This window comes from Pleurodeles waltl, chromosome 4_1 (assembly GCF_031143425.1).
Source record: "Pleurodeles waltl isolate 20211129_DDA chromosome 4_1, aPleWal1.hap1.20221129, whole genome shotgun sequence".
Taxonomy (NCBI): domain Eukaryota; kingdom Metazoa; phylum Chordata; class Amphibia; order Caudata; family Salamandridae; genus Pleurodeles; species Pleurodeles waltl.
The window spans coordinates 192621471-192649116 of NC_090442.1; the positions used below are offsets into that span (position 1 = coordinate 192621471).

The 27646-nt window shown below is 43.8% G+C and overlaps 1 protein-coding gene across 1 annotated transcript in view; it reads left to right on the plus strand.

Annotated features, from left to right (window-relative positions):
* LOC138288494 (adenosine deaminase 2-like) overlaps positions 1–17342 on the plus strand; it is a 341185-nt gene extending 323843 nt beyond the window's left edge. The window contains exons 8-9 of the mRNA XM_069230046.1: positions 5051–5253; positions 16625–17342. Coding sequence (XP_069086147.1) covers positions 5051–5253; positions 16625–16736 — 315 coding nt within the window. The 3' untranslated portion in view covers positions 16737–17342. The remainder of the gene's footprint in view (positions 1–5050; positions 5254–16624) is intronic.
* The last annotated feature ends 10304 nt before the right edge of the window (positions 17343–27646 follow it).

Consider the following 27646-nt stretch of genomic DNA (forward strand, 5'->3'; position numbering starts at 1 on the left):
AACCCATTCCCCCACTTGGCCATTCTTTAACTCTGTGCTACAATAACTAGTGGAGTTTGGAGCTGCCAAGAGGTGGACATGTTGAGAACATGCGCAAGCCCTGAGGATCTGGTCTCCTTGACAATCTCAACTTATGGCTCAGTGATTTGCAAGGGTTTGCTGTTCAATTCAAAGATTCTTCAGAAGTCTTTTATTTGAAATATCCAATATTATATCTCAGGGCAGAATCTTGGGTTCTCATTGAGACCTGACTCATTGCTCTGTAACTTCAGTCTTCTTATTCTAGAAGATCTATCCCTAAATGCTGGGATACTGCGGGACAAGGCAGTTCTGAAAAAACCTGGGGTAGGCTCTACTGATCACAACAATTTTATCCTATTTCTTTTTTTACTCTACGGTCTAAACTGCTATAAAAACACATATTTAATCAACTCCAGCATTTTATCGAAGTACATGATCTTCTAGACCCCCTTCAGTGTAGTTTTTATCCTGACAGGACTATAGAACTTGTTGTACTATCTATAGGGGATGATATTCGTCAACTAGTAGATAGCACTTTAACTGCATCCATAGTACTTTTGGACACGTCGATTGCATTCGACACCATAGATTGCTCTGTTCTCATTACTAGACTATGAGAAGTAGAGATTTCTAATATTGCCCTTATCTGGCTCTCCTTCCACTTTACAGACCGGGTTTAAGTCATTGCAATTTTTCCTTATTAATCCAAACCTAGTGCTCTGAGCTGCTGTGGTCCACCGGGTTCTATTCTCTCACTGCTTCTTTTCAATATTTACATGCAGTTGAAGCTTTAGGCAACACCTCTACCCTACCTCCAAACCTCATGCATGGCATTCAACTTTTCCACATAAACCAACATACTCAACACTCAATCATGTACCCGAAGGGTGCCCAAGAGCCCAATGAAAGGTCAGAATGCTTCCGTAAGTTCATCAGGACTGCGAAGTGCTTACAAACCATGCATACACAAACTCCTTAGGTTTTTGCAGGAGTAGGGAATAAACAGTATAACTATGGACAGAAATACAATACCACACTGAAACACAAATGGTAAAGGAATCCACTTATTTTAAATTTTACTCCCATCGTGCAGTTACAATCGGTCGGGTCCAGAATCGGGGCTATTATGCTGGGCCCAGAATTATCCCACTCTTTACCGCATGTGAATCCCGATACCTGCTCAGTTTCCAAACAGAAAGTCCTCCTGCTTCAAGTAGGAGTAATTTCTTTGAAGAAACAATAGGCTAATCACTGAATGTGTCTTTGCACCTGATGAACACCATTGTGGGTGGCAACCTGTACTCCGCAAGACACATAGGCCCTCATTCTGACCTTGGCGGTCTTTTCGCAAGACCGCCGAGTTACCGCCGCGGTAAAGACCGCCGACCGCGGCGGTATGCCGCTGCGCGTATTCCGACCGCTGGGAGCGTTCCGCCGGAATACCGCCAGCAGCCACAATGGCGGTCGGCGGGAAAGTGGAGACTGGTCAACCTCCACCGCCACGCCAGCAGAACACCGCCCCCAGAATTACGACCCACATTTCTGTGTGGCGGTCTTCTGTTGGCGGTCTTCTGTTGGCGGTCACGTCCCTATGGCTCCCGTCGCCTCCCGGAGGACCAACGCACAAGGTAAGTTGATCGTCCGTGAGGGGAGGGGGTGGGGGGGTGTTGTGTGATGTGTGCGTGCATGGGGGTGTGCGTGTGAGTGTGTAGAGGGGTGCTGCTGTGTCTATGGGTAATGTGTGCTGTTCGGCAGGTGCGCATGTCGGCATGTATGTGTGCGGGTATGTGTCCCCGTTGTGTATGTGTGTGTAGGGGGTGTGTATATGTGCATGTTGGGGGTGTGTGCATGTCGGGGTACATGTATGTACATGTCGGGGTGGGGGTGGGGAGGGGGTTCGTACCACCTCTGGGGGGTGGCAGGGGGGTGGAGGGTGTGGGGGGAGGACTCGGGTGGGTAGTGGGGGGTGGGGGAGACCCCTATCAGTGCCAGGGAAGGAATTCCCTGGCCCCGATAGTGCTTACCGCCATGGTTCGCACGGCGGTTCCCGCCCGCAAGAAACCGCGGCGGTAGGCAGGGTCATAATACCCTTGGCGGTCTTGGGACGACCGCGGGGCCGGAGTGCGCAAACTCCAGCCCCGCGGTCATGACCGCCGCGGCGGTCGGAGTGGAGAAGTAGCGGTCGGTCGCGGCGGGGACCGCCGCGGTCAGAATGCCATTTTTAATACCGCCGGTCTGTTCGCGGTCCGACCGCCGCCTCTCCGCCGACCGCCAGGGTCAGAATGAGGGCCATAATGAGGCCTTTAATATTTGAATGACTCTGCTCATGCTTTGGTTTTTGGGCCAAGTCAGGCCCCAGGCTCTGCTCTGGCTTGGCAGATCAGATAGTAGATTAATCTACTAGCTTGCCCACTTCTACAATAGACATACCCCTCTTCACCTTATTGTACTCCATCAAAGTCCAGGTGATCCTAGATACGTTCACATAAATGCTAAGGTGAAACTGAAGGGTACTCAAGGATTAGCTAATTAGCCACTACTCAACAATGGAGAAAGTGTGTTATGCCTTTAAAAGGGGTATGGAATGTGCTATAAGTAAATAGTAATAAAATGCGATACAGTACAATACATACTGCCAGCGGATTTGCGGTTAGAAGAGGTTAGCCTGGCCTCATCTTCTTTGAGTATCTGTTGTCAGCACAGGTCTGTTGAACCCATATTCTCCCCTCTCCCTTTGTAAACAATCTACCAGCCACAGCGGTTATTAATTTTGGCGTGCAACAGTGCAAACAACAAATCAACGTTGCTGGGTCAGATTTCCGAGGTCACTGCATTAGGATGAAATTGCATTTCTCCCAGTTGCTTGTTTCAAGCAAACTCCCAAACCATTAGTAGCCAACTTTACTCCACCAGGCTTATCTAGTTTTAAGGGCAAGTTCTGAATTTGCTTTGCTGTGTTGACTGCGGTGTGATTCCATATATATGTATGTCTGTAACAGTGCCGCCTTCCCTACTTTTATATGTTAGCTTTTCAAAAGTTTAGGAGAGAATGAGTGCAGACAAGAACGCATCTCAGTGAAAAAATAAATGAGACATAAATTAAGTTCGAAGTGAAATAGAATGAATAAATAAGCGTGCGAGGATGCAGTGGTTGCCCTTAGTGTGCAATAGGAGCAGGACAGGCACACACGCATAATGTCTTACACATGCTCATGCACACTCACTCACACCCATCGCTTCACAAGCACACACGTACATCCACCATTCATGTGCACATACATACGCACACTCCCATTCACAGCACACATGCATCCAACGATCAATAAAGACTTCGCAGTAGCAGCAGTGGCATCGGGTATCAAGAGGGAGAAGCAGAAGGCTCAGTGGTTCATGGAGACTTCGGGGAAGAAAGGGACTGCCAGAATATCCCACCTCCTCCTCCCATTGGCTGACATTGTCATGGGTCAGCCAATGAGAGGAGGATCTTACCTTCCTCTTCACAGAGTGGGATGGGATCAGTGAGAGTTACTAACCCCACCCCACCCCACCCCACTGTATGACAAGGCGTTTCATGATTAACACTCACCCCTGGACACTTCAGGGCTTCAAAGTGAAGAACCCAGATTCAACTCTGTGGTGACGTACCCCTACGTCATCTGAGGGATGGCCTCAAGGGGCTTTGTGGGCTGAAGAGCTCACGCCCTCAGGGCTGTGAAATCTTCAGCCTGGCAAAGTTTGGTTCAGGCAGCCAGGGGACTGCACCTTTATTACATGTACGATGCCTGGCTGCCTGATCCAACCTTAAAGAGTGTCTGTTAGGCTGACCTTCATGCTTTGCAAAAGGGTGGGGGGGCAGGCCCTCTCCGCCCTTAATGTCGGGGTAACACTGTGAGGGTGTGAAAATGTAAGAGCCTTAGTGAGGAGCCTAAAAGCTGGCAATATATTTTCCATAACTGTTTCCATGGGTTGTTCTCAGTTAATAGTAATGTTAATGGGAGCATGCTCACTCGCACAGTGACTTGTTTTATGTTTCACCCGCACACCCATCTGAGAAGTGTGTTCACAGAAACATTGCACTAATGTGCACCAAGAGAAATAATTAGAGACAACATTGCTTTACAGAGAATACAATTTTGCATTTTCCATGGGAATTTAGCATAGATTGAATCAACCTAGAGTAATGATGAACTACCACAACATCATATTTAACAAGGTGATGTAGACTTTGCTAAAGTTGCTACCTACTTTATTAAATGATCAATTTTGGCCACTGTAGAGTTGGACTGTTTATTTACTTAGAATCCCAGAAAAGAGGGTACTTTCTTGGGGCTTTACTTTTCCCTACCTTCTTCATATTGGGGGGGAGCTGAAATAAGTCTACTCATTAGTGCTCAGCAAAAACAAAGCATGCATACAGGAGTCAAAATGTAAAACATGTCAGAATGGAAGCAAGAGAGTACAGCCCTGACTCTGACCTCCTATTGGCTGCAGACCAGCCTGCAGCCTCCTGTGGATTTAAAGTTCAAAGGCCCCAGCCTCAGCTGGAATCATGGGAGGGAGAGCATTCTGGGATTGCCTGCATGCTTCCAGAAGGTTATTAGTACACCACTTCTTGTCTCTCCAAAAAGCATCCAAGTGGGCACAGCAACAGCCCTTACTAGGGATAGGGGAAGTGCAGAAGAACACAATATTGGGTGAGTGGACATTAGGAAAGAACAGGGTCTGAAGCAGTAAAGGGACAAACCCTGACAATCCTAAACTCTGATGCTAGCTTACATTGACAATAACTCCTCTACATTCTTTCACTAGCCTGTCCCCTACATTGTATTTAACTATCCTTAAAGGGCTGGCTGGCCCTTCTGTCTCTAAACTCTCAAAAAGGTGTCTTCCGCTGATTACACTGATGAAATAGTCTCACTTGCAAAGCACATAAGGACATAAATGCCATAATAGCTTTATTCATCAAAACTGTTCCTTCTATGTGTGCTTTAGAATCTGTAAAAATTGACATGTACTCTCCTCTTGACAGGTACTGATGCTGGTCTCAGATCTGAGGAACCACCCAGCTTCGGTTCTCATTGCTCACGGGCATCCAGTTGTGATCAGCTCTGATAATCCCTCCATCTTCGGAACCAAAGGCTTGTCATATGATTTTTATGAAGTCTTCATGGGCATTGGAGGGATGAAGAGTGACCTGAAAATCTTGAAGCAATTGGCTTTAAACTCTCTAAAGTAAGTCTCATTATTTGTTTCCATTTAATTTACTCTTTGTCACTTAAGTGCATTGTTTTCATAACTCTCTTCTTGACAGACAGTACTAAAAAGACAGGCTCCCTTGAACACTATGGAGCATGGATGTCATTTAGTTGAAGCTTAGAAGAAGAGATCGGTTTCCCTGTGTTGCTACTTGAAACACCCAAGATTCAATCATCATTGACCATTGGATTTTCTATTTTCAGTAACAAAAATGCTACAGTAGGTTGAATAATAACTATGAATGTGAAAAATATGTATTAGATAAAATAAATAGAGAACTGAGTATGTGAACACTTTGAGGTTCTAAGTGAATCCATAAGGTAAGCATGGACCACATTACCAGGGGATCCAAAGATTTGGGATTTACAAGTCAGGGGCATATGGTCTCACATCAAAGAAATGAAACAAGCAATTAGGGTCTTTAATAATTTAGGGCCAGATGTAGCAAAGGGTTTGCGCCTCGCAAACTGCGAAAATCGCCGTTTGCGAGGCGCAAAAGCCTCTTTGCTATTCAGAAATGCATATTGCGAGTCGGGACCGACTCGCAATATGCATTTCAGAATCGCAAATAGGAAGGGGTGTTCCCTTCCTATTTGCGATTCGGAGTGGAATGCAATTCCATTTGCGACCGCATATGCGGTCGCAAATGGAGTCGCAGTTACCATCCACTTGAAGTGGATGGTAACCCACTCGCAAATTGGAAGGGGTCCCCATGGGACCCCTTCCACTTTGTGAATGGACCCACAAATATTTTTTCAGGGCAGGGAGTGGTCCAAGGGACCACTCCCTGCCCTGAAAAAATACCGAAACTAAAGGTTTCGGTTTTTTTTTAAGTGCAGCTCGTTTTCCTTTAAGGAAAACGGGCTACACTTAAAAAAAAAAAACTGCTTTATTTAAAAGCAGTCACGAACATGGAGGTCTGCTGACGATAGCAGGCCTCCATGTTTGCGAGTGCCTAGACTCGCTATGGGGCAGCAATTTGCGACCCACCTCATTAATATTAATGAGGTGGGTCATTGCGACCCCATAGCGACTCGCAGACGGTGTCTGAGACACCGTTCTGCATACCAATTTGCGAGTTGCAAATTGCGAGTCGCAGGGACTCGCAATTTGCAACTCGCAAATTGGCGTTTTGCTACATCTGGCCCATAATATTTACAACTGTCTCAATTCATACAAATAGCATACAGTTCACCCTCAGACTCACATCAATCACAGAGCGAATCCAGCAACACTGTAAAGCTAAATTCTACTTCCAGACCAAATATTTTTTCCTGTACTCCTTTGTAAAATTTGAGCATAAAACCATTAAGAAACAGCAATCTTGTGGTTACCACTGTGGTGTCACTGGGAAAGCGAGTGATAATTAATGTGTTAGGCGTGCTTCCTGGTGTGCGCATTCCCACAACCTTGCAGGGCAGGAAACAAATAGCATGGAGATGACAGCCCAATGCTTGACCCTGAATTTGCAGGACCTGAAGCAAAACCTGAAACCCTGCACTTCTGTTTATGTGCAAGTTACCGCACCTCTCTGTACATCATTGGCAGTAGCCTTATCATGCCTCAGTGTACCAGTTTGCAGCTTAAGGCTACCTCTTACAATAAACACATGTTCATGTGATACGCACTTGTCCTTTTTTTAACACTACTCTGACAATGAAGCAGTCCTCGTCGATGTGTGTGCAGATCTCTTGGTTCTGTGCTTGATGCTGCTGATTAAAGCAGAATGTCAAGGGTATGTGATGAGAAGGGGATGAAGTCAGATGTGGAAGTGTACTTCTCCATCAAGTGGCCAGATCACATATTAGTAGATATGTGCCAGCCTAATCAGGCTTTTGAGTGAGAGAGACCTCACCCCTGCATTGAAGACATGATTGATCAGCTGAATGTTGAATAATTCTTGTCCATGCTGGATTTCAATAAAGGGTGTTGTCAACTGTGGTGGAAACATTCTCTCTTTACACTATTACGCTTGCCACACACATTAGGTATGTTAGGTATGTTCACCTAAACACCTCAGTTTAGGTGAATCTTCAGCTTCGGAGGGAATGCTCAAGTGCACCCTAAACTCTATAAATAACAGTGATGACATTCTAGTGTTTGGAAATACCAAAGAACAAATTGGAACCTGTGTCTAGGTATGCAGTGCCTTGCAGCCTTGTATGAAGTGAACCTGCCATTAAACTGTTGCTTACGTTCTATTAACAGTCTTTAAAAGTGGCACATGTTTTGACTATGAAACGGAGAGTACTTTCACTTTTGCCTGCTCAGATAATTTTCAGGCATGACTAGTTCCCACACCACATTGTAGACTTTTTTTGACAATGCTACAAGACCACACCAAAAAATGGCAGCCACATAGATTGCCCCAGTGATGCCAGACCACATATCAAACAATCAGTCCTGTTGACCATGGTGCAACCTGGCCCATCATGATCCTGGCCCAGCTGCACAAGCACAGAAAATAAATGGATTCAAACACAGAAGAAAAAACTCACTGCCTCAAATGACTCTGAGTAATTCCATTTGTTTTTCCACAGGGAAGGTCTTCACCATAGCCATTTGGTCTGAGATTGCCATACTATTACTTCACAATTCTGCTAATTTCTTTCCAAGTTTCTCTTAAGACAACTGCAGCATAACACCATCAATTGCAGAGAAGTGCAATGTTCAACAAGCTCATCCTGTCGCTTTGAACAAAATTAAAATTGTCAAAACCTTGTAGGAAGGCCTCACTGTCCAAGCAGTGGCTGGATTAATCAATACTAAATGATGTTGAAAACTAGAAAGAGTCTCAAAAGTGAATCTACACTACAGTCTTCATAAATTGCTTTTCAGCATGTGAAGGGTGAGCTTGCAGCTCAAAGGAATGGCTTGATTTCATATCATGACTGAAGGCTATCACTATGCATTATTATTTTATTGCCACTCCATGCAGCTATTCAAAGCAACTTAACCATACTCAAAACGCTAGAACTGGAATCAATGAAACAAGCTATATACACTCCAGGCAAGCAGCCATCTTCCTCTTTTCATTGCTGGTCCATGTCAGTTAATTATCTTTAATATTCTTTAGAGTATATGTTTTTGAATTATAATGTATTGGCCTGATTTTTAGGTTTAGTTATTCTTTTTGTATTCTTTCCCAATTTATGCAATCTACATATGTGAAGCTAGATTTTGTGTTTAATTTTACATAGAGTATATTTGAAAAAGAAATACTCGTTTTGTTGGTAGTTTTTGACCTGTATTTATTAGAGATATATTTGCTTTTGGCTTTCATTTGCTGATATTTCTTAAATTTACCTGGTTAGCCAACCAGCGTTTTACAGTTTAGTTGGCAGTTGATTAGCACATGTGTGCAGCGCATGCTTTATGCCGTTCTTCATTTTTTTAAGTCACCTCCCTTGAGGAAGGGAAGTCCTCTCATGCAAGCCGGCACCCACCGTGAGGCTTGCTGTACTGCTTAACGTCATGAGGTCATCACATCAGGCGTGTGTGATGACGTCATGACGTGGAGGCGGCCATTTTGCTTCAGTCTATTATTTTAATATAGCTGAAGCCTTAGGCAGCTTGTGCGAGCACTTCGTTTGACAGTTGATACGTCAACTAGGGAATTCCATTACGCACGCTTGAGGAGACTTGACTAGACTTTAGGTCACATTTGATTCTTGAGGAATAATACATAAAAAACAAAATAACAAAAACAGATATTAATAATTATAGATTGAAGATCAGTGAAGCAGGAGACATTTCTAGGTCTCTCACTCAATATTAAGAAGGTGCAAGGAAGTGCTAGAGTCAGTTTTAGGAAGAAAGAGGAAAGGTAAGCGACTACTTAGAGAAGGAATTTTGGTCTTTGGATGAGGAGGAGGTTTCTAAAGAAAAGCAGAAAAGAGGAAACAAGAGGTTTTTAAAGCAAACATATTGAGAAGGGTCAAAGTGATGAGTGTTTCACTTGACAGAGAGATGGTCCAAGCACCGTGGAGGAACAGAGCATCCTTTGCATCACAAAATATGGTGTCCATTGCAGTACAAAAGAGACTAGACCTCATATAATGAGGAAATGGATGAGTTTGTTTTTGTGGAATATGATGACGATTGTTGGGATCTTCATAATGCCAAGCTAGAGAAGAGTCAAAAGGAGAAATGAATCATTAAGGATCCACAGGGCAGTGAAATGTTTAGCCCTGACATGATCGGACATCTGAGAAGCGCTGACTGGTGGCCATTACTCATGTAGCTGAGTTCTTGAAATTTTTGATCTGAAGACATTTAGAGAAAGAGGCCAGGGCTGTAATGAGAGCAAAGTGTTCAAGATCTGTGGTTGAGAACAAAGCTTGTGCTACACCTGATCTTGATCCAGATCAATAAACTTGTTGCTTGAACTGGGAAGAGACCCAAGGAAAGGATTAGAGAAGGCACTCAAGCAGTGTCAAGACAAACTCCTTGAGGTAATTGGTCCTTTAGCAAGGATAATGGATATGGCTGAGAAAGCAAAGTCTAAAGATGTTCCTGTAGCTATTGAGATCTTTTGCAGACATGGAGTCAGAGGGGATTGTGTTTCCTAGGGAACGCAAACACCGCTCTGGGGGCTGAGAGAAGAAAGGCCATATTAATGAGGCCATTTTAATGAGGATTAGTCCAAAACTAGGACATCTTGCTAAGAAAAAGCCTTCTGAGGACCAAAAGGTTTTCTCTTTCGAGAATGTTTAGTCAAGGATATCGGCAAATATGAGTCTACCTGCACCAATTTGGAGAAGGCTTGATATTTGTAGGATGACTTTTTGACAGGGCTGGAGCAAGGGCATGTTTCTCTAGTCGTAATTTCAGCAAGTCCCATTATCCAGCTCAAGGAAGTGCATCATTCAGAGGTTTCCAATCAGCCATAGGTTTCTTTCCACAAGGGGGAACGTTTGGACACCAGACCAGACGAAGAGCACAACATATACAAAGTACCCATGGTAAGTATGAAGATGCCTATTGGTTCTTTCCCAGAAAAGGTGGAGGGACATTTGAGGAGCTTTGTGAAAACTGTGACACATTTGACAAGAGAACAATGGGTATTAAATGCCATAGAAGGTTATGTAATAGAGTTTCAAGAATTCCCTGCACGGAATGTGTAGCCACAGGAGATGGTATTTTCCCAGGAACAGAGGTTGCTGGTAAGTGCAGAGATACAGGAAATGTTATGAAAATGAGCTGTAGAAAGGGTGACAGGGGAGCAATTAACTTTTGTAAGTTGCCATTTATTTGTAAAGGAAAAAGGACAAGGGATAGAGTCCTGTAATAAATTTGAGGAATTTTAATTGGTTTGTGGTGTACAGGCGTTTCAAGATGAACGGAATCCATCTTTTAAGGGATATTTTGAAGGTGAATGACTGGTTAGTGAAGCTCGATTTGAAGGATGCCTACTTCATAATTCTGATTGCGGAAGACAGTTGGACATGTCGCCAGTTCAGAAGTCTGGGGAAACTATACCAAGTAGCTTGTCTTCCTTTTGGATTGGCTTCAGCCCCTGGTGCTTCACCGAGGTTTTAAGGCCTGTGGCAGCATTTTTCAGAGAGAGAGGCATTCTTATGATAATGTATTTGGACAATTTTTTGATCATGTCTTAGGAGATAGACAAGTTGAAAAGGCAGCTACATCTGGTACTCAAGAGTCTATGATTTTTTGTCAACAAGGAGAAGTCTGTATTAGTCTCTTTCATACGTTGGAATTTCTAGGATTTCAGGTGAATACTGTCCATACTAGTTTTCCAGAGAAGAAGGTTTTGAAAATAAAGATGTAAGTGAAACAGGTTGTGAAGAAACTTTTGCTCATGTTACAAACTTTGAGGAGAATTATAGGATAATTTTCTTCTTCATTCAGGCAGTTTACCGAGGGCCACTACATTACAGGGCCCTTCAAAGATTGAAAGCAAGCAATTTGAGAAAGGGTTTGTGGTATGGAGATCAGGTGACTCTTTCCATGGAGGAGCAGGAAGAACTGCAACGGTGGTTGGAGAATTTGGATGCCTGGAATGGTTGGGCAACTTTCAGAATTTGTCCATATTGTGTTTTATAGACACTCACTTGAGTTTTTATGAATGGGGTGCATGTTTGAATCAACACGAGACAGGTGGAAGATGGTCTTTAGAAGAGAGTTCAGAACACATAAATGATTTGGAGATGAGGGCGGGTCTTTTTGCGATACAGAGTTTTGAAAGGATTTTAAAGAACTGTAATGTTTTATGGACAATGTCTCAGCTGTACGGTACATAAACACATTGGGTGGCAGCAAGTCCAGGAGTTTGTCAAGGATAGCGAAAGAGATTTGGAATTATTGTTCAGAACACAAAATAGGGCTATAGGCAGAGTATTATCCACAGTTACACAACATGGGTGCAGTTTGGAACTAAAGATATCTGAGAGATTACAGTGATTGGAAGTTGGATGTATGAATTTCCAGAAACATTCAGGAGGTTTGGGGCCCATTGAAGGTGGATTTGTTTGCGTTAAGGTTGACGTACCTGTTGCAGAGATATATCAGTTGAAGGCCAGACCCATTAGCAGAGGCAGTGGATGCTTTTCAACAAGATTCAAGGAATCCACTTGGGTACGCTTTTCCACCATTTGCAATGATACAGAGGGTGTTGAGGAAACAGAGGTGTCAGATAGTTTTGATAACACCTTTTTGGACAGCTCATCCTTGGTTTCCTGGGTTACTGGAATTTGTGGTAGAGGAACCATTTTTGATTCGGTGTTTAGAAGAGATGTTAATAGTACCAGATGGTGAAGTACATCCTTTGGTAGCGGAAGGAGCTTTGAACCTTCTTGTTTGGAAGAATTCAGGGGAGGTGAGCACTTTGTATGTCTTTAAGAACAGGCTCAGGCGTTGCTTAAATAATCTTGGACCCCAGAAACTATGAAGTGTTATGTTGGAGCATGGAAGAGTTGGGTACATTGGTGCCTGGAGTTGGACCTGGATCCCGTGGAAGCATCTTCCATAGATTTGTCTTATTTTTTGTCATCATTATATGAAAACGTTTTAAGCTATAGCACCATTAACTGTTACAGATCATAGGTGGCAGCTGGCCATTCTCCGATTAATTGATAATCTGTAGGAGGAGATACATTGACTCAAAGGGTCATGAAAGGTTTTAAATTACGTAGATCACCTAAACCTAGATACAGTTTTCTGTGGGATGTAAACTTGGTTTTGAAGAAGCTGGAGAGTTGGCCCTCAGATAGGTATTTGTCTATGCAACAATTATTTTGCAAATTGGCAACCTTATTATGTTTAATATCTTACAGAAGGGTATCTGATGTTAAGGCCTTGAAGGTAACAAACAGATTTTACAATCTAGATAGTGCTTTATTTCAAATTACAAAGAGAACTAAGGCTATATCAGTTTCAATTTTTTATCCATTTTGATGATCACCCAAAGTTATGCATAGTGAGGTGTGTGAAGGAATATGAATCTAGTATGGCAGAATTCAAAAGGATGGTGTGACTCAACTGCTTTTGTCTTATGTATGTCCATAGAATCCTGTGAGCTCAGCAAATATTTCACGTTGGGTTTGAATATGAATGTCAGAGGCAGGTGTTAACATGGACAGATTTGGGGCGCATTCTATGAGAGGAGCTAATGCAAGCAAGGTTTTTTCTCTAATTCAAGAGTTTTGAGAATGGTTTAAAGTTGCTTTGAAAGGCTGCATGGAGTAGCAATAAAAGATTGACACATAATGCTAGCCTCTATGTCTTTAATGAAATCCAGATTCTCTCATCATGAAACTTAGAGATCTGCATTCTCATAGGAACACCCCTTATCAATCCTGTGAGAAACTGGGGTCTTGAAACCCACCCCAAGCGACAACCACAATCCTTGTCAAGGTGACCCACAAAAAGGCCCTAAATTAACCTGTGCTTAACCCTCTGGTAGCTTGGCACAAAAGCAGTCAGGCAAGTTTTACAAGCAATATGTAAAGTAGTTATGCAGCACACAAACAGTAATAAAGTGAACACACAAGACTTATCCCACATCAATTTAGAAACATAGAGTAAAATGTAATTAATAAAATGCAACCAAAACAATGTAAATCCAATCATTAGAATCAGAGAGTACAAGGCGCTAACGGTGGTAATCTGGTCATGCCAGACTGGGACAAAGTCACAAGTTTAGGCCGACTGAAATGGAGTAACTGCCCAGATACAGGGACCAGTTAATCCAGCTGAAAAGTTTACCACCCAATGCACTGCATTCAAAAGTTCAGGATTTCACAGGAGGGAGCTCAATTCATGCCAGCGGAGGATCCAGGACCCAGGCAGGCACCTCTAGGAGACCTGGAACTCACTCCAGCAGAGGACAACACGGGTCAGGCATGTCCAATTGCATGCACAGGTTCAGATGCAGTTCCAGGCAGGGCCAGTTGCAGTAGGTCAGCTGGGCATTTACAGGGTGGCCTCTGGAGCTTGATGTGTCCCTGTAGTTCAGAACAAGAAGTCAACCAACTGACCTTTGTAGCTAGTCTAGTAGTCCTGGATTCAAGGAGATGACTCGCTCTCCTTCAAGCAGCAAGGCAGGCATCAAGCAGAAGGGCAGTCCTCTGGAGTACAAAGCCGTCCTTCTGTAGCCTTATGCAGGCCCAGGAGTGTAATGAACAGCTAGTCTGAGGGTCCAATATTTATGCCTGGTGCCATCTTTGAAGAGGGAGAAACTTTTAGACTTTCCCCTACACCTGGTTCTAGAATTTCATTCTTTCCCCTACCCTGAACCAAGAATTTCTGGGGTCAAAAAAGGCTGTTGTAAAGATCTCTGTGTGTGTTCTGAGGCAGAATATTTGAAGCACAATTATTCTAGGTGACAGATCCACCTCTCCCATCATGTCACAATGGCCCATCCTACCCACAAGGAAGATACCATACCAAGCATATTGCCCCAGGTGTGGTTCCCATTTATAGATGATGGAGGATATGTTTGATATCTTCTGTGTCTGCCATACTCTGTAAAAAACATAATTCTCTTCGCAATGTCAGGCAGATGCAGGGAGATCTGTTTCATAGGCTTATGGTTACCAGTGAACTTTCCAGATTTTCTGTTTGCAGCACATCACCTGACATAGTTGTATCTGCTCTAAATAAGATATCCTTAACATTCGGATCACCACAGTTTTTAAATCTGATAATGGGCCACCATTCAGTAGCGACGTATTAAAGTAGTTTACTGATTGCATGGGTTTTCATCACCACATAGTCACATCATACTGGCCCCAGTCCATTAAAATCATCAAGCATTTCATAGCCATTCTGAAGAAAGCCCCACAGTCGGCCAAAGGTAAGAAGTCCCACATTTCAGATAGATTATGTTAGTCCCCTTAACATCATGCACAAAATGAGTGGCAAGTCACCAGCTATACTGCTATTTCATCAAAAGCTTAGAACTTGTCTTCCTCAAGATACAGTCTTATCTGGAGAAAGTGATATAGCATTATTATCACAAAAACACTGAAATGGTTAATGGAGACGGAGACAGAACAGATGGTTGACAGTACATCAAAGGAATGATCCATTTCAGACTCACAAACAAAGATGATCACTCATTTGATCCTCAATTGATTGAGGTAGCTTACATTATGGAGTCCAAGTTTGATGGACACAGCGTCACTCACAATTCGCCTACATGTTGAAACAGGACTCTCATTGGCAGAAGAACTTTCAAAAATCCCTTCCAACTTTGTCCTTACCTTTGATGCATCCTGAGCCACCGTCTTCTCCAGGCTAACCCTTTTTACTCTTCCTGATTCCAAACCTCAACTTGCTACTTGTTTCTTTTTGTTTATTAGTTTTTTTCAAAATAGTGGAATAATAAAAATTCAAAATCCCCAAGCAGTTCCTGTACAACCACCATTCAAGAATACAAATACAGTCCCAAGCATAGTATAAGACAGGAAATGCCAACAGATATGACCCTGCTAAGCAGTCTTTACGGCATACCAGGTCTAATTATTTTATAAAATGTGAAGCGAGCATTGATATATTGGTGTTTGCTCAAACAGTTTAGAAATAAAATAGCATATGCACTTGTATCACTTCACCTTTTGATGTATTTTAGTCATAAAGTGAAAATTTCAGACTTCAAGATATTTTAAATGTTCATCTGCTGATATGTGTTGCATTTATCAAGGTTGAAAAGATCATACCAATTAATTTACAGTACAATAGTATATGGTAAACACATATCACCCTTAACATCGAGTGGGTACTTTAACCTCTTTTAGATACATAAAATAATCTGATATTTTAAGAGGTTTATGTTCATCTTGCTTTTGCGTTTACAAATGTCTGAATACCAAATATCTGGGCCACTTTAAAGTAATAATTACATACTCTGCAGTTCAATTTCTCTGTAATATGTACTCGACAATTTAAGCCTATCTTAATTACCTTTTTATTACATTATAGTTACCCCTCTTTATATGAGTACGAACTAAGAGAAAATTGTTTTGATAACAGTTCTTATCCTTCTTGTTTGCTGCTTTGTAGGCCAATTGCAACCCTTTCTTTCTACAGACTCAGATGTGACTCCTGATGATGACTTGAAAGCATATAATGCTAACAGTACAAAGCCTTATATTGTGTCACTCTTTCAGATCTTTTTTATGAAGTATCCAAAATAATACATAAAAAGCTTAAACAATATTGCATATTTCAAGTTCTCACCAAGCCTCATCAAAGCAATGTATTGACCCAATGTTTATATTTAGTTGAGTTGTTGGACTGACGCCCTAGGCTGATATGTGCCAGTGTACTCATGTCCTTTAACATGTGGGGCAGGAAGAAAGGGAAAGGAGAACCCCAGCTCTTTGTATGTTACTGGCTCCTCCTAAAGATCTGTTTCTGTACCAGGCGTAGCTTAACACTACCAAATATGGTAAATACATATGCAGGCCAAACAGGAATTTTACCTGTTTAAACACAACAATAAACACCACAGCTCTATACCCATACCACTACTTCCTCTCATCCTAGATACTACTTCCTCTGAATGTGTGTACACCACCATTGCTATGCTAGCCTCAATTCTCCAGATTAGGTAAACCAAAGACTTAATTTCACCTAGAATACACCACCCACTTCTCCATTACCCTGACATCAGATTTTTCTTAAACTCATTTTTAATATTTTTTAACTAATTATTAAACCATTTTTTAAATAATAATCTGTCTTTTTCTAAATTCCTATTTTAACTCTTTGATACTGACTGGATATAATGTGAACTTGAGTATTTTATTCAACCATAAGTGTTGTTGTTGAAAGACGTTGTGCTGTGAAACTAGGGTTGACCAGTTTGCCTCCTCTTCCACAGGTACAGTGCAATGCCCCCAGAGATGAAAGCCAAAGCAAGTGAAATCTGGCATAAAAAATGGAAACAGTTTGTCAAGGAGCTCAGCGATGCCTATTCAAGAAACGAGTTCTAGAATGAAACTCTCAGGAAGGACAGTCATGATTCTTTGACCAAAAAAAGCAAATGTGTGGCAGAGGAGCTATAGGCTATAGGGCAGGATTTACTTAAATATGGGGCAAAATATGCACTTTGCAACAATATATGGTCCAATTCATGCATTGCTACATAACTATTTTGACATCTGATATAAGTTTTATGAGATGCAAAGTTTCATATATAGACATTCTACAAATGCTGTCTGAAATGTTATTTTTGTCTTGCATGGAACACAGGAACGCCATTTTAACTAGTACTGTTGGCAAGTAGCCTTTAGTAACATTATTTTACTTCTGTTTTCCTCAGGTCAGCTAATAAACATCATATATTAAGCGTTGACACACAAGGAACTATTTGGATCACACATCAAATTAGATACATATCTTCTTTGAGCTATTTAATGTTTTAACCTGATTGTAACAATTGTAACACTTTTAGTTAGTCAAAGATAAACAATTTAGTAGCTTGATCATATGAGACTGAGGTGATAATATACTAAATTTAAAAACGGCATGTACATTCAAGAGTGTACTGGCAGTGCAGACATGCACAGCGAATAAAATAAATTTGATGATAAAGCTGACGTTTGTAACAAAATCTGTGCTTTTTAGCAAATGTCAAGCAGTTGGTTGGGAACAAAATGATTATGTCAGATATTAAAATTTGCTACTTGAAAGATAATTCATGCTACATCAAGAGACAAGTATTAATGACTTCCTTAGTCTCTCTCCGGGTGGTATTTCATGAATTATGTGGAAGTTTAAGATTGACATAACTTTACAGTTTTGTCTACTACCTCTAGTGCCTATGCCTATGAGCTCTGTCTGAGCTGATGTGCAGCCTTACTGTCTACTGACTGAGAAAATGAAAGTTGTGTAGTATTTATTGTGCTACAACTTGGCTCATCAGAGCAGATTCTGAGTCGTAGTATGATTGAAATAATGCAAGAAGGGGATGGGAAAGAGATATAAACAACCTTACAAGAAAAGGCATGCCCAATTGCACAACATAATTATATGAACACCTGTAAAACCTAGGTTTTAGACAGCATTTTGAGTAAACCTGACTACAAAAATGTCTGCGGAAAGTGCCGGGATGAATCAAGGGTCTCTGAATGTCATGACTGGGCTTTTCTTTGTGGCACTCTGCTAAAATCCACAGGAGCATTTCACAGATCACAGCTGGATTTGAGTAATGATATACATACATAAGGAAATTACTTTGTCTCATTGAAATGTAATCTCCCACATTCAAGTGAAATATAACAAAAGCAATGAATTAAAATTGGTGAAAATCACATATGATAGCAACCATGTGAGCAAAGAATCAAAGAGAATTTACAAACCAATATATTGAGCATCAAACAGACTTATGCATGGTCAGTGTAATCACTGAACACAAATGGTGCAAGTGATAAGGAAAGGTGGGCCAAAAAGTGATCAAACAGACAACGATGACAGATGAGTATGAAACAAAAAGAGCTTCTTCATTTATAAAGTCCATATGTTACAGCTCATTCTGCACTAGATTAATTGGATTTCTTAAAACATATTTGTGGCCCTATGTGTTGACGTTTTGACCCTCAAATACTTTCCAGGGTCATCATTAGGACAGATTTCGATAATGAGCACAGTAACCATCTATGTCAGTTAGCATTTACAAAGGTGTACTCAATACAAAGGTAGGGAAAATGCAACTTCTAAAGGGAAACAGGAGGTCAGCAATGGCCATCAGAGGTGCTGGGGAGTTGAGATAAGTGATCAGGTGGCTTGTCTTGGAGTGTGCAAGGAATTCAAGGCTAAACAGAGGCTACAGGTGATGTGACTGCTAATCCTAAACCTACCAGGGAAATTGGGACAACATTTAGCTGTGGCTGATAGTAGCAAAAAGAAATGTGGCCCAGAAATGGGGATCTGGCATGCCTCCAGACTTGACCTTCTGGAAAAAAGACATGGCTTGGTACATGTTGGCGGAAAGGTAGGTATATCAGGGAGGTGGTGCAACAAAAAGTGGGAAAAGGAATGGCAGCAAAGACAACTGCACAGGGGACTACAGTGGGGGCAACCACTGACCTGGGATAGAAGGAAGGAGATCACTGCTACTGAAATGGTGATGGAAACAATGGCCTGGAGCTGACAAAGGAAAAAGCTCATGATGTATCCATAAGATACATAATAGGATTCATTGCTATTCTATACTTTCTTTGGTTTTGAACTTTTATTAAAAACAATAAAATGTTTTAAAAAATAAATAATAATTTTGAAAGCAAACAGAACTGCCCTGTCCTCGGCAAAAGACTTGTCCCAACAGAGATCAGACGCACAGCAAATCAATAAATCAATGGCATTTGTAAAGTGCTACGCTGCCTTAGCAGAAGTGTTTCGGTTCTCAAACGCAGAGACTGGGAATGCGGGACGGCTAACACATCTAATTTTGGTCAAAAGGGCAGGGTTTGAATTCTTTCCTGAACATTGCTCGGACTTGGTCATGCAAAGTTTGATTGGCAAGGAATTCCAAAGATTTGCTGTCAGTATCGTAAACGACCTACCTCCAGGACGAGTTTTAGCAAATCTGGGAATATGCGTAAATCAGATGTGATTGAATCTCAAAGATATCTCTTGCTGGTAACTGCCAAGTCTGCTTCTCAAGTAACGAGGACCTTTGCCCTCCAAGACTCTAAAGGCCAAGGTCAATTCAATCCTTTTTGCCACAGGGAGCCAGTATAGCTGCTTTATATGAGGCAAAATGTGTTGACGAAAAGGGACCCTCTGGATTAGCCTAGCAGCCGCATTTTGTATACTCTGGAGTCCATGGATCGAGAAAGCAGGAAGACCAGGATAGAGGCTGTTGGCATAATCCAGGTGAGAAGTCACAAGGGAAAGAATCATCATTTTGCAGGTCTATCCGGAAGCAGATATAACAGCTTCCAGATTGACTTAAGCTTCAGAAAGCAGATTGAAGAAATCTGATTGATCTGGACTGCAAAGCAGAGGTCAGAGTCAAACAGTAAGCCTAAGTTCTTCACAGTTTACACCAGTGCCGGAGGATGATTCAGTTCATCTGGTTACCAAAGAATTGCTTGAGGTGGGGGTTTGGCTGAAAAAGAGAACCCCGGTTTTATCCATTTTCAGTTTTTAAAAGTTAATATCCAGTTGGCTATGTCTTTCAGGCACTCTTTAAATTTGAAAAAGGCCACATCTGAATGGTTACAAAACAAAAACAGCAGTTGTGTGTCATCCGCATATGAGACTACCTTCACTACCTAGGTTTCAATGAGCGTGGTCAAAGGGGCCAGGTAGAGATTAGAAAGCAGTGGACTGAGTGCAGAGCCCTGAGGCACCCTGCAATCTAAAGGTTTAGGGGAGGAAGAGAAAGGATGAAGGAAGGCCCGCTGCAAGCACTCTTCCAAGAAAAAGCAGATCCGTGGGACCACTGCCTGCTCTGAAAAAATATTTTCGCTGCCATTCAAAAAGGGGAATGGGTCCCATTGGGACACCCTTCCCGGTTGCGAATGGGTTAGCACCAGTTTGAAACTGGTGCCAACTGCGATTGTTTTGTGACTGCATTCACGGTCACAAAACAATCCTACATCGCACTGCGACTCGCAATTAGGAAGGGAACGTCCCTTCCTAATTGCGACTCGCAAACTTATTGTGCGATTCGGTAAATAGATTACCGAATCGCAAAATAGGCTCTGTACATACCAAAATGTTTTTTTCCGGTCGCAAACTGTCTAATTCTGCGAATCGGGCCGTTCGCAACATGGCACTTACATTTGCCCCTAGGAACCTCAAAGGTCAGGAGAGGGAGGGCGTGCGCTGTCCTGCTTCCTCAGACACTAAGCTGTTAGACTGAACAGGAACAGCAAAAGCTGAGGGTTCCAGCCCCCAGTGATCACCGCTGAGCTTGAATGGACCATGGTGTGTGCTCTAGGCTGCTCCGGGATAGATGACAGTCTGTGATCACAGCACCATAGCCCGAGCTCTGACGTGGCTCTTCATGTTCAGACGGCAACTACTTCCGCCTGGACAACAACAAGCAGGTGTCTGTGCGTGGAGCACCAAGGGAATCGATAGTGCCAGCTGTCACGGTGGGAAGAGAAGAGAGACTAAGGCCCTCATTCTAACATTGGCGGGCGGCGGGCGCCGCCCGCCTGGCGGGAACCGCCATATGGCCGCTCCGCGGTCGAAAGACCGCTGGGGCCATTCTGACTTTCCTGCTGGGCCGGCGGGCGCTAGCCAATATAGCGCCCGCCGACCCAGCGGGAAAGGGGCCTGCAACACTGAAGCCGGCTCCGAATGGAGCCGGCGGTGTTGCAGGTGTGCGACGGGTGCAGTTGCACCCGTCGCGCTTTTCACTGTCTGCTAGGCAGACAGTGAAAAGCATACTGGGGCCCTGTTAGGGGGCCCCTGCACTGCCCATGCCAGTGGCATGGGCAGTGCAGGGGCCCCCAGGGGCCCCAGGACACCCGTTCCCGCCAGCCTGTTCCTGGCGGTAAAAATCGCCAGAAACAGGCTGGCGGGAAGGGGGTCAGAATCCCCATGGCGGCGCTGCAAGTAGCGCCGCCATGGCGGATTTGGGCAACCGGGGGAAATCCGGCGGGAAACCGCCGGACCCGGTTTTCTAACCGCGGATTTACCGCCGCGGTCAGAATGGCCCAGGAAGCACCGCCAGCCTGTTGGCGGTGCTTCAGTTATTTTAGCCCTGGCGGTCTCGGACCGCCAGGGTTAGAATGACCCCCTAAATAGTGAAGCATGTACTGTGTCCAGAACAAGAGACTGTCTTCTTGGCACTGATGAATTCTGCCGACAGCCGAGAGTAACGCTGAATTACTAATTTACTCCAATTCTGCCGGCGGAATAAAAAATTCCAACCACCCCTACAAGTAACTGTGACAAAGGATGCAGGTGATTATGCTGCATGCTGTGATATTTTTGCTATGAATAATATAAAATCAGCGTAGAGCTGTTCAGGGAAACTGAAGCACAAGAACATACTGCCCCTATAAAACAAGATCCAGCCACATAGTATTGAAGGCAGTCCCCATTATTCTACAGTCAATTATGGAGGAGATGGGCCCCTGTATGCACACCTTGGATTCTTTTTCCTTTCTAATGGGACATACGCTAATGTCTATAACAGCACAACGACGTGGCATTGGAAATGGTTTTGCCCCTCGGGGTGCCAAGTACTAGTATTAGACCCAAGTGAGGTGGTATAGAACATTAACTACAGAATTTTGTGATAGAGTGACGGATCTTGAAATTAATAATTGCAGTAATGGGAAAACATTTGGTTACATAATGTCATCAAAATTCTCTCTGAGAGGTGTGGCGGGGCAAGAGTAGAAAGAGTTAGGGAATATTTTGGGTCTAAACTTCAGACCCTGTCTAACTCCACCATATCTGCCTTAAAAAGCATCACTTTAGAATTAGAAAGCATGCAAGCCTACTTGGAAGAAAATAGGCATGCAATAGATTTTATGTTGGCCCAGGAAGGTGGACTATGCACGATAGTGGAAGATAAATATATTATGGTGGTCCGTAATGAAGAAAGAAATATAACTGCTCAAATGGAAGAGATAACCAACAATCTCCAAGGCTTGGTGAGTGGAAACTGGAATTGTCCCTTGGACATTGGAGTTGGGCAATCAAGGACCTGATGCTACTGGAAGTGGTTTTGATTTTTTGCTGCATCCTGATACAAGCCTCATCATCCTGCATTTCAGCCTGTATCTCCAAAGATCATTTCAGCATCGGTAAAAGCGTGGTGTCTCAAGCAAATACAGATGAGGCTGCATTGATGCAAATGATGCGAATAGAACTAGAGTGAATGCCAGTGTTAACGGCATTTAAAGGGGAGATTGAAAACGCTCATTTTATGTCCCAGACTATCTTAGCTTCGGTTCCTTTCTCTTTGGCTAAGAAAAACGTTTATTAGTTTATTCAGGCATGCCCAAGGTCCTGGGAAATGTTACATTACAGTACGTGTACAAAATATATACTAGCAGAAAAGAATGTTCTTTGCATGGTTTAGGGACCTCTAAAATAATGCTTATCTATTGCTTAGCTCTGTATTATTCGGGCTCAAAGAGAACCATTGGCAAGGTTTATGTTGTGCAGCTGCACACATGAAATTAGATGCTGTTGGCCCAAGTTTCTCAAGGTTGGTGATAAAAACAATGTATGAAGTGTTTCCAAGTATGAGTGAAAAGGAAAGCCAATTATTATTGGCGACAGCAAGTGGAAAAACTGTCTGAGAACTTTCCTCCTCATTGTTTTCTCATATATCCTATGTGGTCATGGAAGTATATACACTGAGTAGTCTGTAAGCTGGGAAGACTCACTGTTCGTCTGATTCAGAGAAGCTCTGCTGCAGCAGGTTTATTATTCAATTCTGAAGACATCCCATGACTTACTCCTCCTTTATTTTTAGAGTGATTTCGAATCTGCGTTGTCAAGGCATTGCTGACAGTCTTAATTTCCAAGAGATGCTGGAGGAGTATGGAGTGGTAGATGGTATCAAATGCTGCTTAAGGTCCAACAGGATCAGAACAGCATTATGTTCATTTATGGTCTCAGAGACCTCCCACAAGGCTGATTCTGTGGGGTTTCTAGGACTGAAGCCGTTTGAAAGGGGTGAAGAGCCGTGGATTTCTTTAGAGAAGACATCAAGGGGTTGATTCTAACATTGGCGGGCGGCAGAGGCCGCCCGCCAATGTTCCCCCGTCAAAATACCGCTCCGCGGTCGCAAGACCGCTGAGGGTATTTTGAGATTTGCCCTGGGCTGGCGGGCGGCTGCCAAAAGGCCGCCCGCCAGCCCAGGGCAAATCTACCTTCCCACGAGGACGCCGGCTCAGAATTGAGCCGGCGTAGTGGGAAGGTGCGACGGGTGCAGTTGCACCCGTCGCGTATTTCAGTGTCTGCTTTGCAGACACTGAAATACTTTGTGGGGCCCTCTTACGGGGGCCCCTGCAGTGCCCATGCCATTGGCATGGGCACTGCAGGGGCCCCCAGGGGCCCCGCAGCACCCCCTACCGCCATCCTGTTCCTGCCGGGAGACCCGCCAGGAACAGGATGGCGGTAGGGGGTGTCAGAATCCCCATGGCGGCGGAGCGCGCGCCGCCGCCATGGAGGATTCTGTAGGGCAGTGGTAAACCGGCGGGAGACCGCCGGTTTACCCTTTCTGGCCGCGGCTGAACCGCCGCGGTCAGAATGCCCTTGGGAGCACCGCCAGCCTGTTGGCGGTGCTCCCGTGGTCGGTGACCCTGGCGGTCACCGGCCGCCAGGGTCAGAATGACCCCCCAAGTGTTCACTTACAAATTATTCCAGAATTTTGTCAAGTACAGGAATGAGCGATATAGGTCAGAAATTCACCAAGACTGAACGGTCAGTCACTATTTTATTTTACAAGGGGTTTTATCACTGTCAATTTCAAGGACTCTTGTACCACTCCTGAACACACAAATTTATTCAGAATGTTAGTACCAGGATTGGCCACTGCAGTGCGGAGAATAGCAGGTGGGGAGGGGTCATGTGGCAAGCCAGATTTACAGGTAAGGGTAGCCTGTTCTGATTGTGACTCAATCAATCAATCAATCAGGGATTTGTAAATTGTGGCTATTCACCCGTGAGGGTCTCAAGCCGCTGGGGGGAGGTGGGGAATGAGGGGGTGCTGAGGATCAGTTGAAGAGCCAGGTCTTGAGGTCCTTCCTGAACTGTGACAGGGTGGGGGATTGCCTAAGGTGGATGACTGAGAAATGGGCTGATATCGGAGCCAGAGAAAAGCTTGTGAGTGCCACTGCCTGAGTGGCATCTAGAGGAGGTTTAATCACAGGTCTAGTTTGTGCAAAACCTTTTTGATTTTTTTCAATTTTCTCTTCAAAGAAATTAGACAATTTGTCACAAAGGGGTTGGGGGGGAGGATCTCTCTCCGCAGAGCTTTTGGTTGAAGCTAAGCTTTTGAAATTTGGAAGATCTTCTTTGGATCAAAGCTAGCGAGGTCCACCTCAGAAGTATAAAACATCGTTTTTGCCTCCCTTATTGATTTGCGGTAGGCTTTCAGGGCAGTTTTAGATTTGAGCCAATTGTTGGCTTTGTAGGCCAATTGCCATTTATGCTCTAATTGCTTTCAAGTTAGATTTTCTTTTGCAAGTGAGGTTGTGAGTGAAGGTGCTGAAGGGGCGGCACATCTTCTACTGGACCTGCTAAAGGAACTAGATCCTCTACAGCCCCCAGTATCCACTGGTTAAATGATTCTAAGTCATTCAGTAACTCTCCAGTGAGGGGAGGGGATGGCTGCAACTAAACAATTGGTCAGTGTAGTGCCAGTGATCTGTTCCCACTTGCGTGTGTTCAAGAATGCTGCAGCTGGCTGTAGATTGGCCGGAGGGGTAGAGTTTGCCGCTAGATTAATGGGCACTAACTAGTGGTCCAACCATTGCTGAAATTCAGGCCCTCCTGCAGACAAGGAGGGGAAGTTGGTCCAGATCAGGTCAAGCGTGTGGCCAGGTGAATGAGTCAGTCCACCACTACTTGAGAGACACCTAAAACCTTCCAGGTGTCATGCAAACTCTTGGTGTCTGACTTCTTGGAGTTGTCAAAATGACTGTTAAAACCACTCAAAAATTAGAAGTTCGGATATTGTACTAGATAGGGTGAGAGAGCGTTGCCTAAAGATTGCAGGAAGCCAGAGCACGAACCTGGCGGGTGACAGACTAGAATGCCTGTGAATGAAAGGGTGTGGCTGGCATTAAGACAGAATCCCAAACTTTGAGCTCCCATAAGATTGTTTACTTGAAAGGTACCAAACTGTAAGGTTTTAGGTGGTTGCTAATAGGGTCCTGCACCTCTTGTGAGTGTTTGGGAAGCGACTTTGCATTTATGAGCCCACCAGAAAGAGATGTTGTGTCAGGTGGCTTTGGGTCTGGGATTTTACTGGATGACTCTCTCATATGCCGGTTGAAGGTGATTAAAAAGGAAGGTATGTCACTTAAAGTTGATTAAAAAGGTGAATAAAAAGGAAGGCTTAAGTTTTGCAAAAGGTTTATTTTGCCAGATCCAAATGGCAGTTTAAAACTGCACTGCAGGCTGAAGTGGCAGGCCTGACATATGTTTTACAGTGCTACTTTAGTGGGTGGCACAATGAATGCTGCAACTCACTTGTAGCATTTAACCTACAGGCCCCAGGTACATGCAGTACCATATACTAGGGATTTACATGCATGTGAAATGTACCAAGCAGGTGTAGGCCAATTTTATTATGATTAAGAGGGAAAGCATAAGCACTTTACCATCAACACACAGGAGTAAAGTGCACAGAGTCCTAAAAGCCAACAAAAATGGAGTCAGCAAAGGAAAGCAAAAAATCTGGGGTGACCCTGCAGAGGGGGCCTGGTCTAAAATGTACTCTCTTTTTCTTCTCCTTAGACTATGCATAAACTGCATCCCAATCTGAGATGGAGGGTGTACTAAGGAGTCTATGTCCTTCCTGTTCTGACTCCTAGTGGAGGTAGTAGATAGGGAGAAACAGGAATAAACATCACTTGACAACATTGTGAGTTAGTGCATTTTTCGTTTTTGGCTTAGTTCTGCACCTGACTTTCCACTCTCTGAAATGTATTACTTTTCTTTGTGTCCATCTTCAGGTTAAAGGTCCTTACAAGTGTTCCTTGTTTTTAGTCCTAATTTGTTGTTGCCTGGCAGCTTCCTGGTAGCGTGCAACTGGGAACGGTCCCCTTCACTTCCCTAGGCAACTTGCACTCAAGCCTTTGTGGAGGAGAGTACCAAAAATATTCAGATGCAATTACATTTCATGACAGACCTTATACACCAAACATGCAAGTATAATCAAATGTTTTAAGGTCTTGAAGTCCAGATGCATCTGTCTGGGTCTGCTGTATCTAAGCCATTTTCCTTGCTCCATTACCCTGTACCCTCACAGCCATTTACATTTTCACACACTGTTATATTGTGTTCTGGAGACCCGAGGAAGGAAGCAGAGTGGTGGATTTTTGTAGTAGTCCTCTTAATGTAACCTCATCTTGACATTATCTTGGCATTGAGGCTCTCATTATGAACACAGCGGTAAACACCGTCGACTGCCGTGGCGATGGCAAACAGAAGACCGACATTGACGGTGAACAGAAACCCGCCATATAATGATGAAAAAATCAGAAACCGACAAAAATCTCCCTGCCACCAGTCACTACCAGGACCTTGTCGTTGGAAATGCTGGACCTCTCACCCCGCCACCACTGAGCACACAAACACCCCACCCTCCAAATAATGAAGCACAAATCACTGCGGCGGTCAGTGGAAGCCGAGCGACTATTGGCAGTACAGACCGCCACGGGCAGCAAGTGGACCCAACAGAAAGAAATGCAGACATTGGCAAGCTTGAAACCCACACACCTGACACACATCAACAACACTATAAAACACTCACAGACACACCCCACAATCCTTTGCAACAAAATTAGGCCAACTAATACAGAGAACCCCAGAAGCAGACACCGAACGCCACAATCCACGCTAGATACACCCAACCACACAAGAGCACCCTCACCTAGATCCCCACAAGACACCATTCACAACACTCACCATGGCACCCCCCAAACACCCACGCTTCACAGAGAAGGAGCTAAGGACCATGGTGGATGAGATCCTGAAGGTCGAGCCACAATTATTCGGGGCACAGGTCCAGCACACACCCATCGCCAGGAAGATGGAGCAATGGCAGACAATAGTGAACAAGGTCAATGCAGTGGGACACCATCCACGCACCAGGGACGACATCCGCAAAAGATGGAACGACCTGCGTGGGAAGGTCAGATCCATGGCATCCAGGCACCACATTGCAGTCCAGAAGACTGGGGGGGGCCTCCAC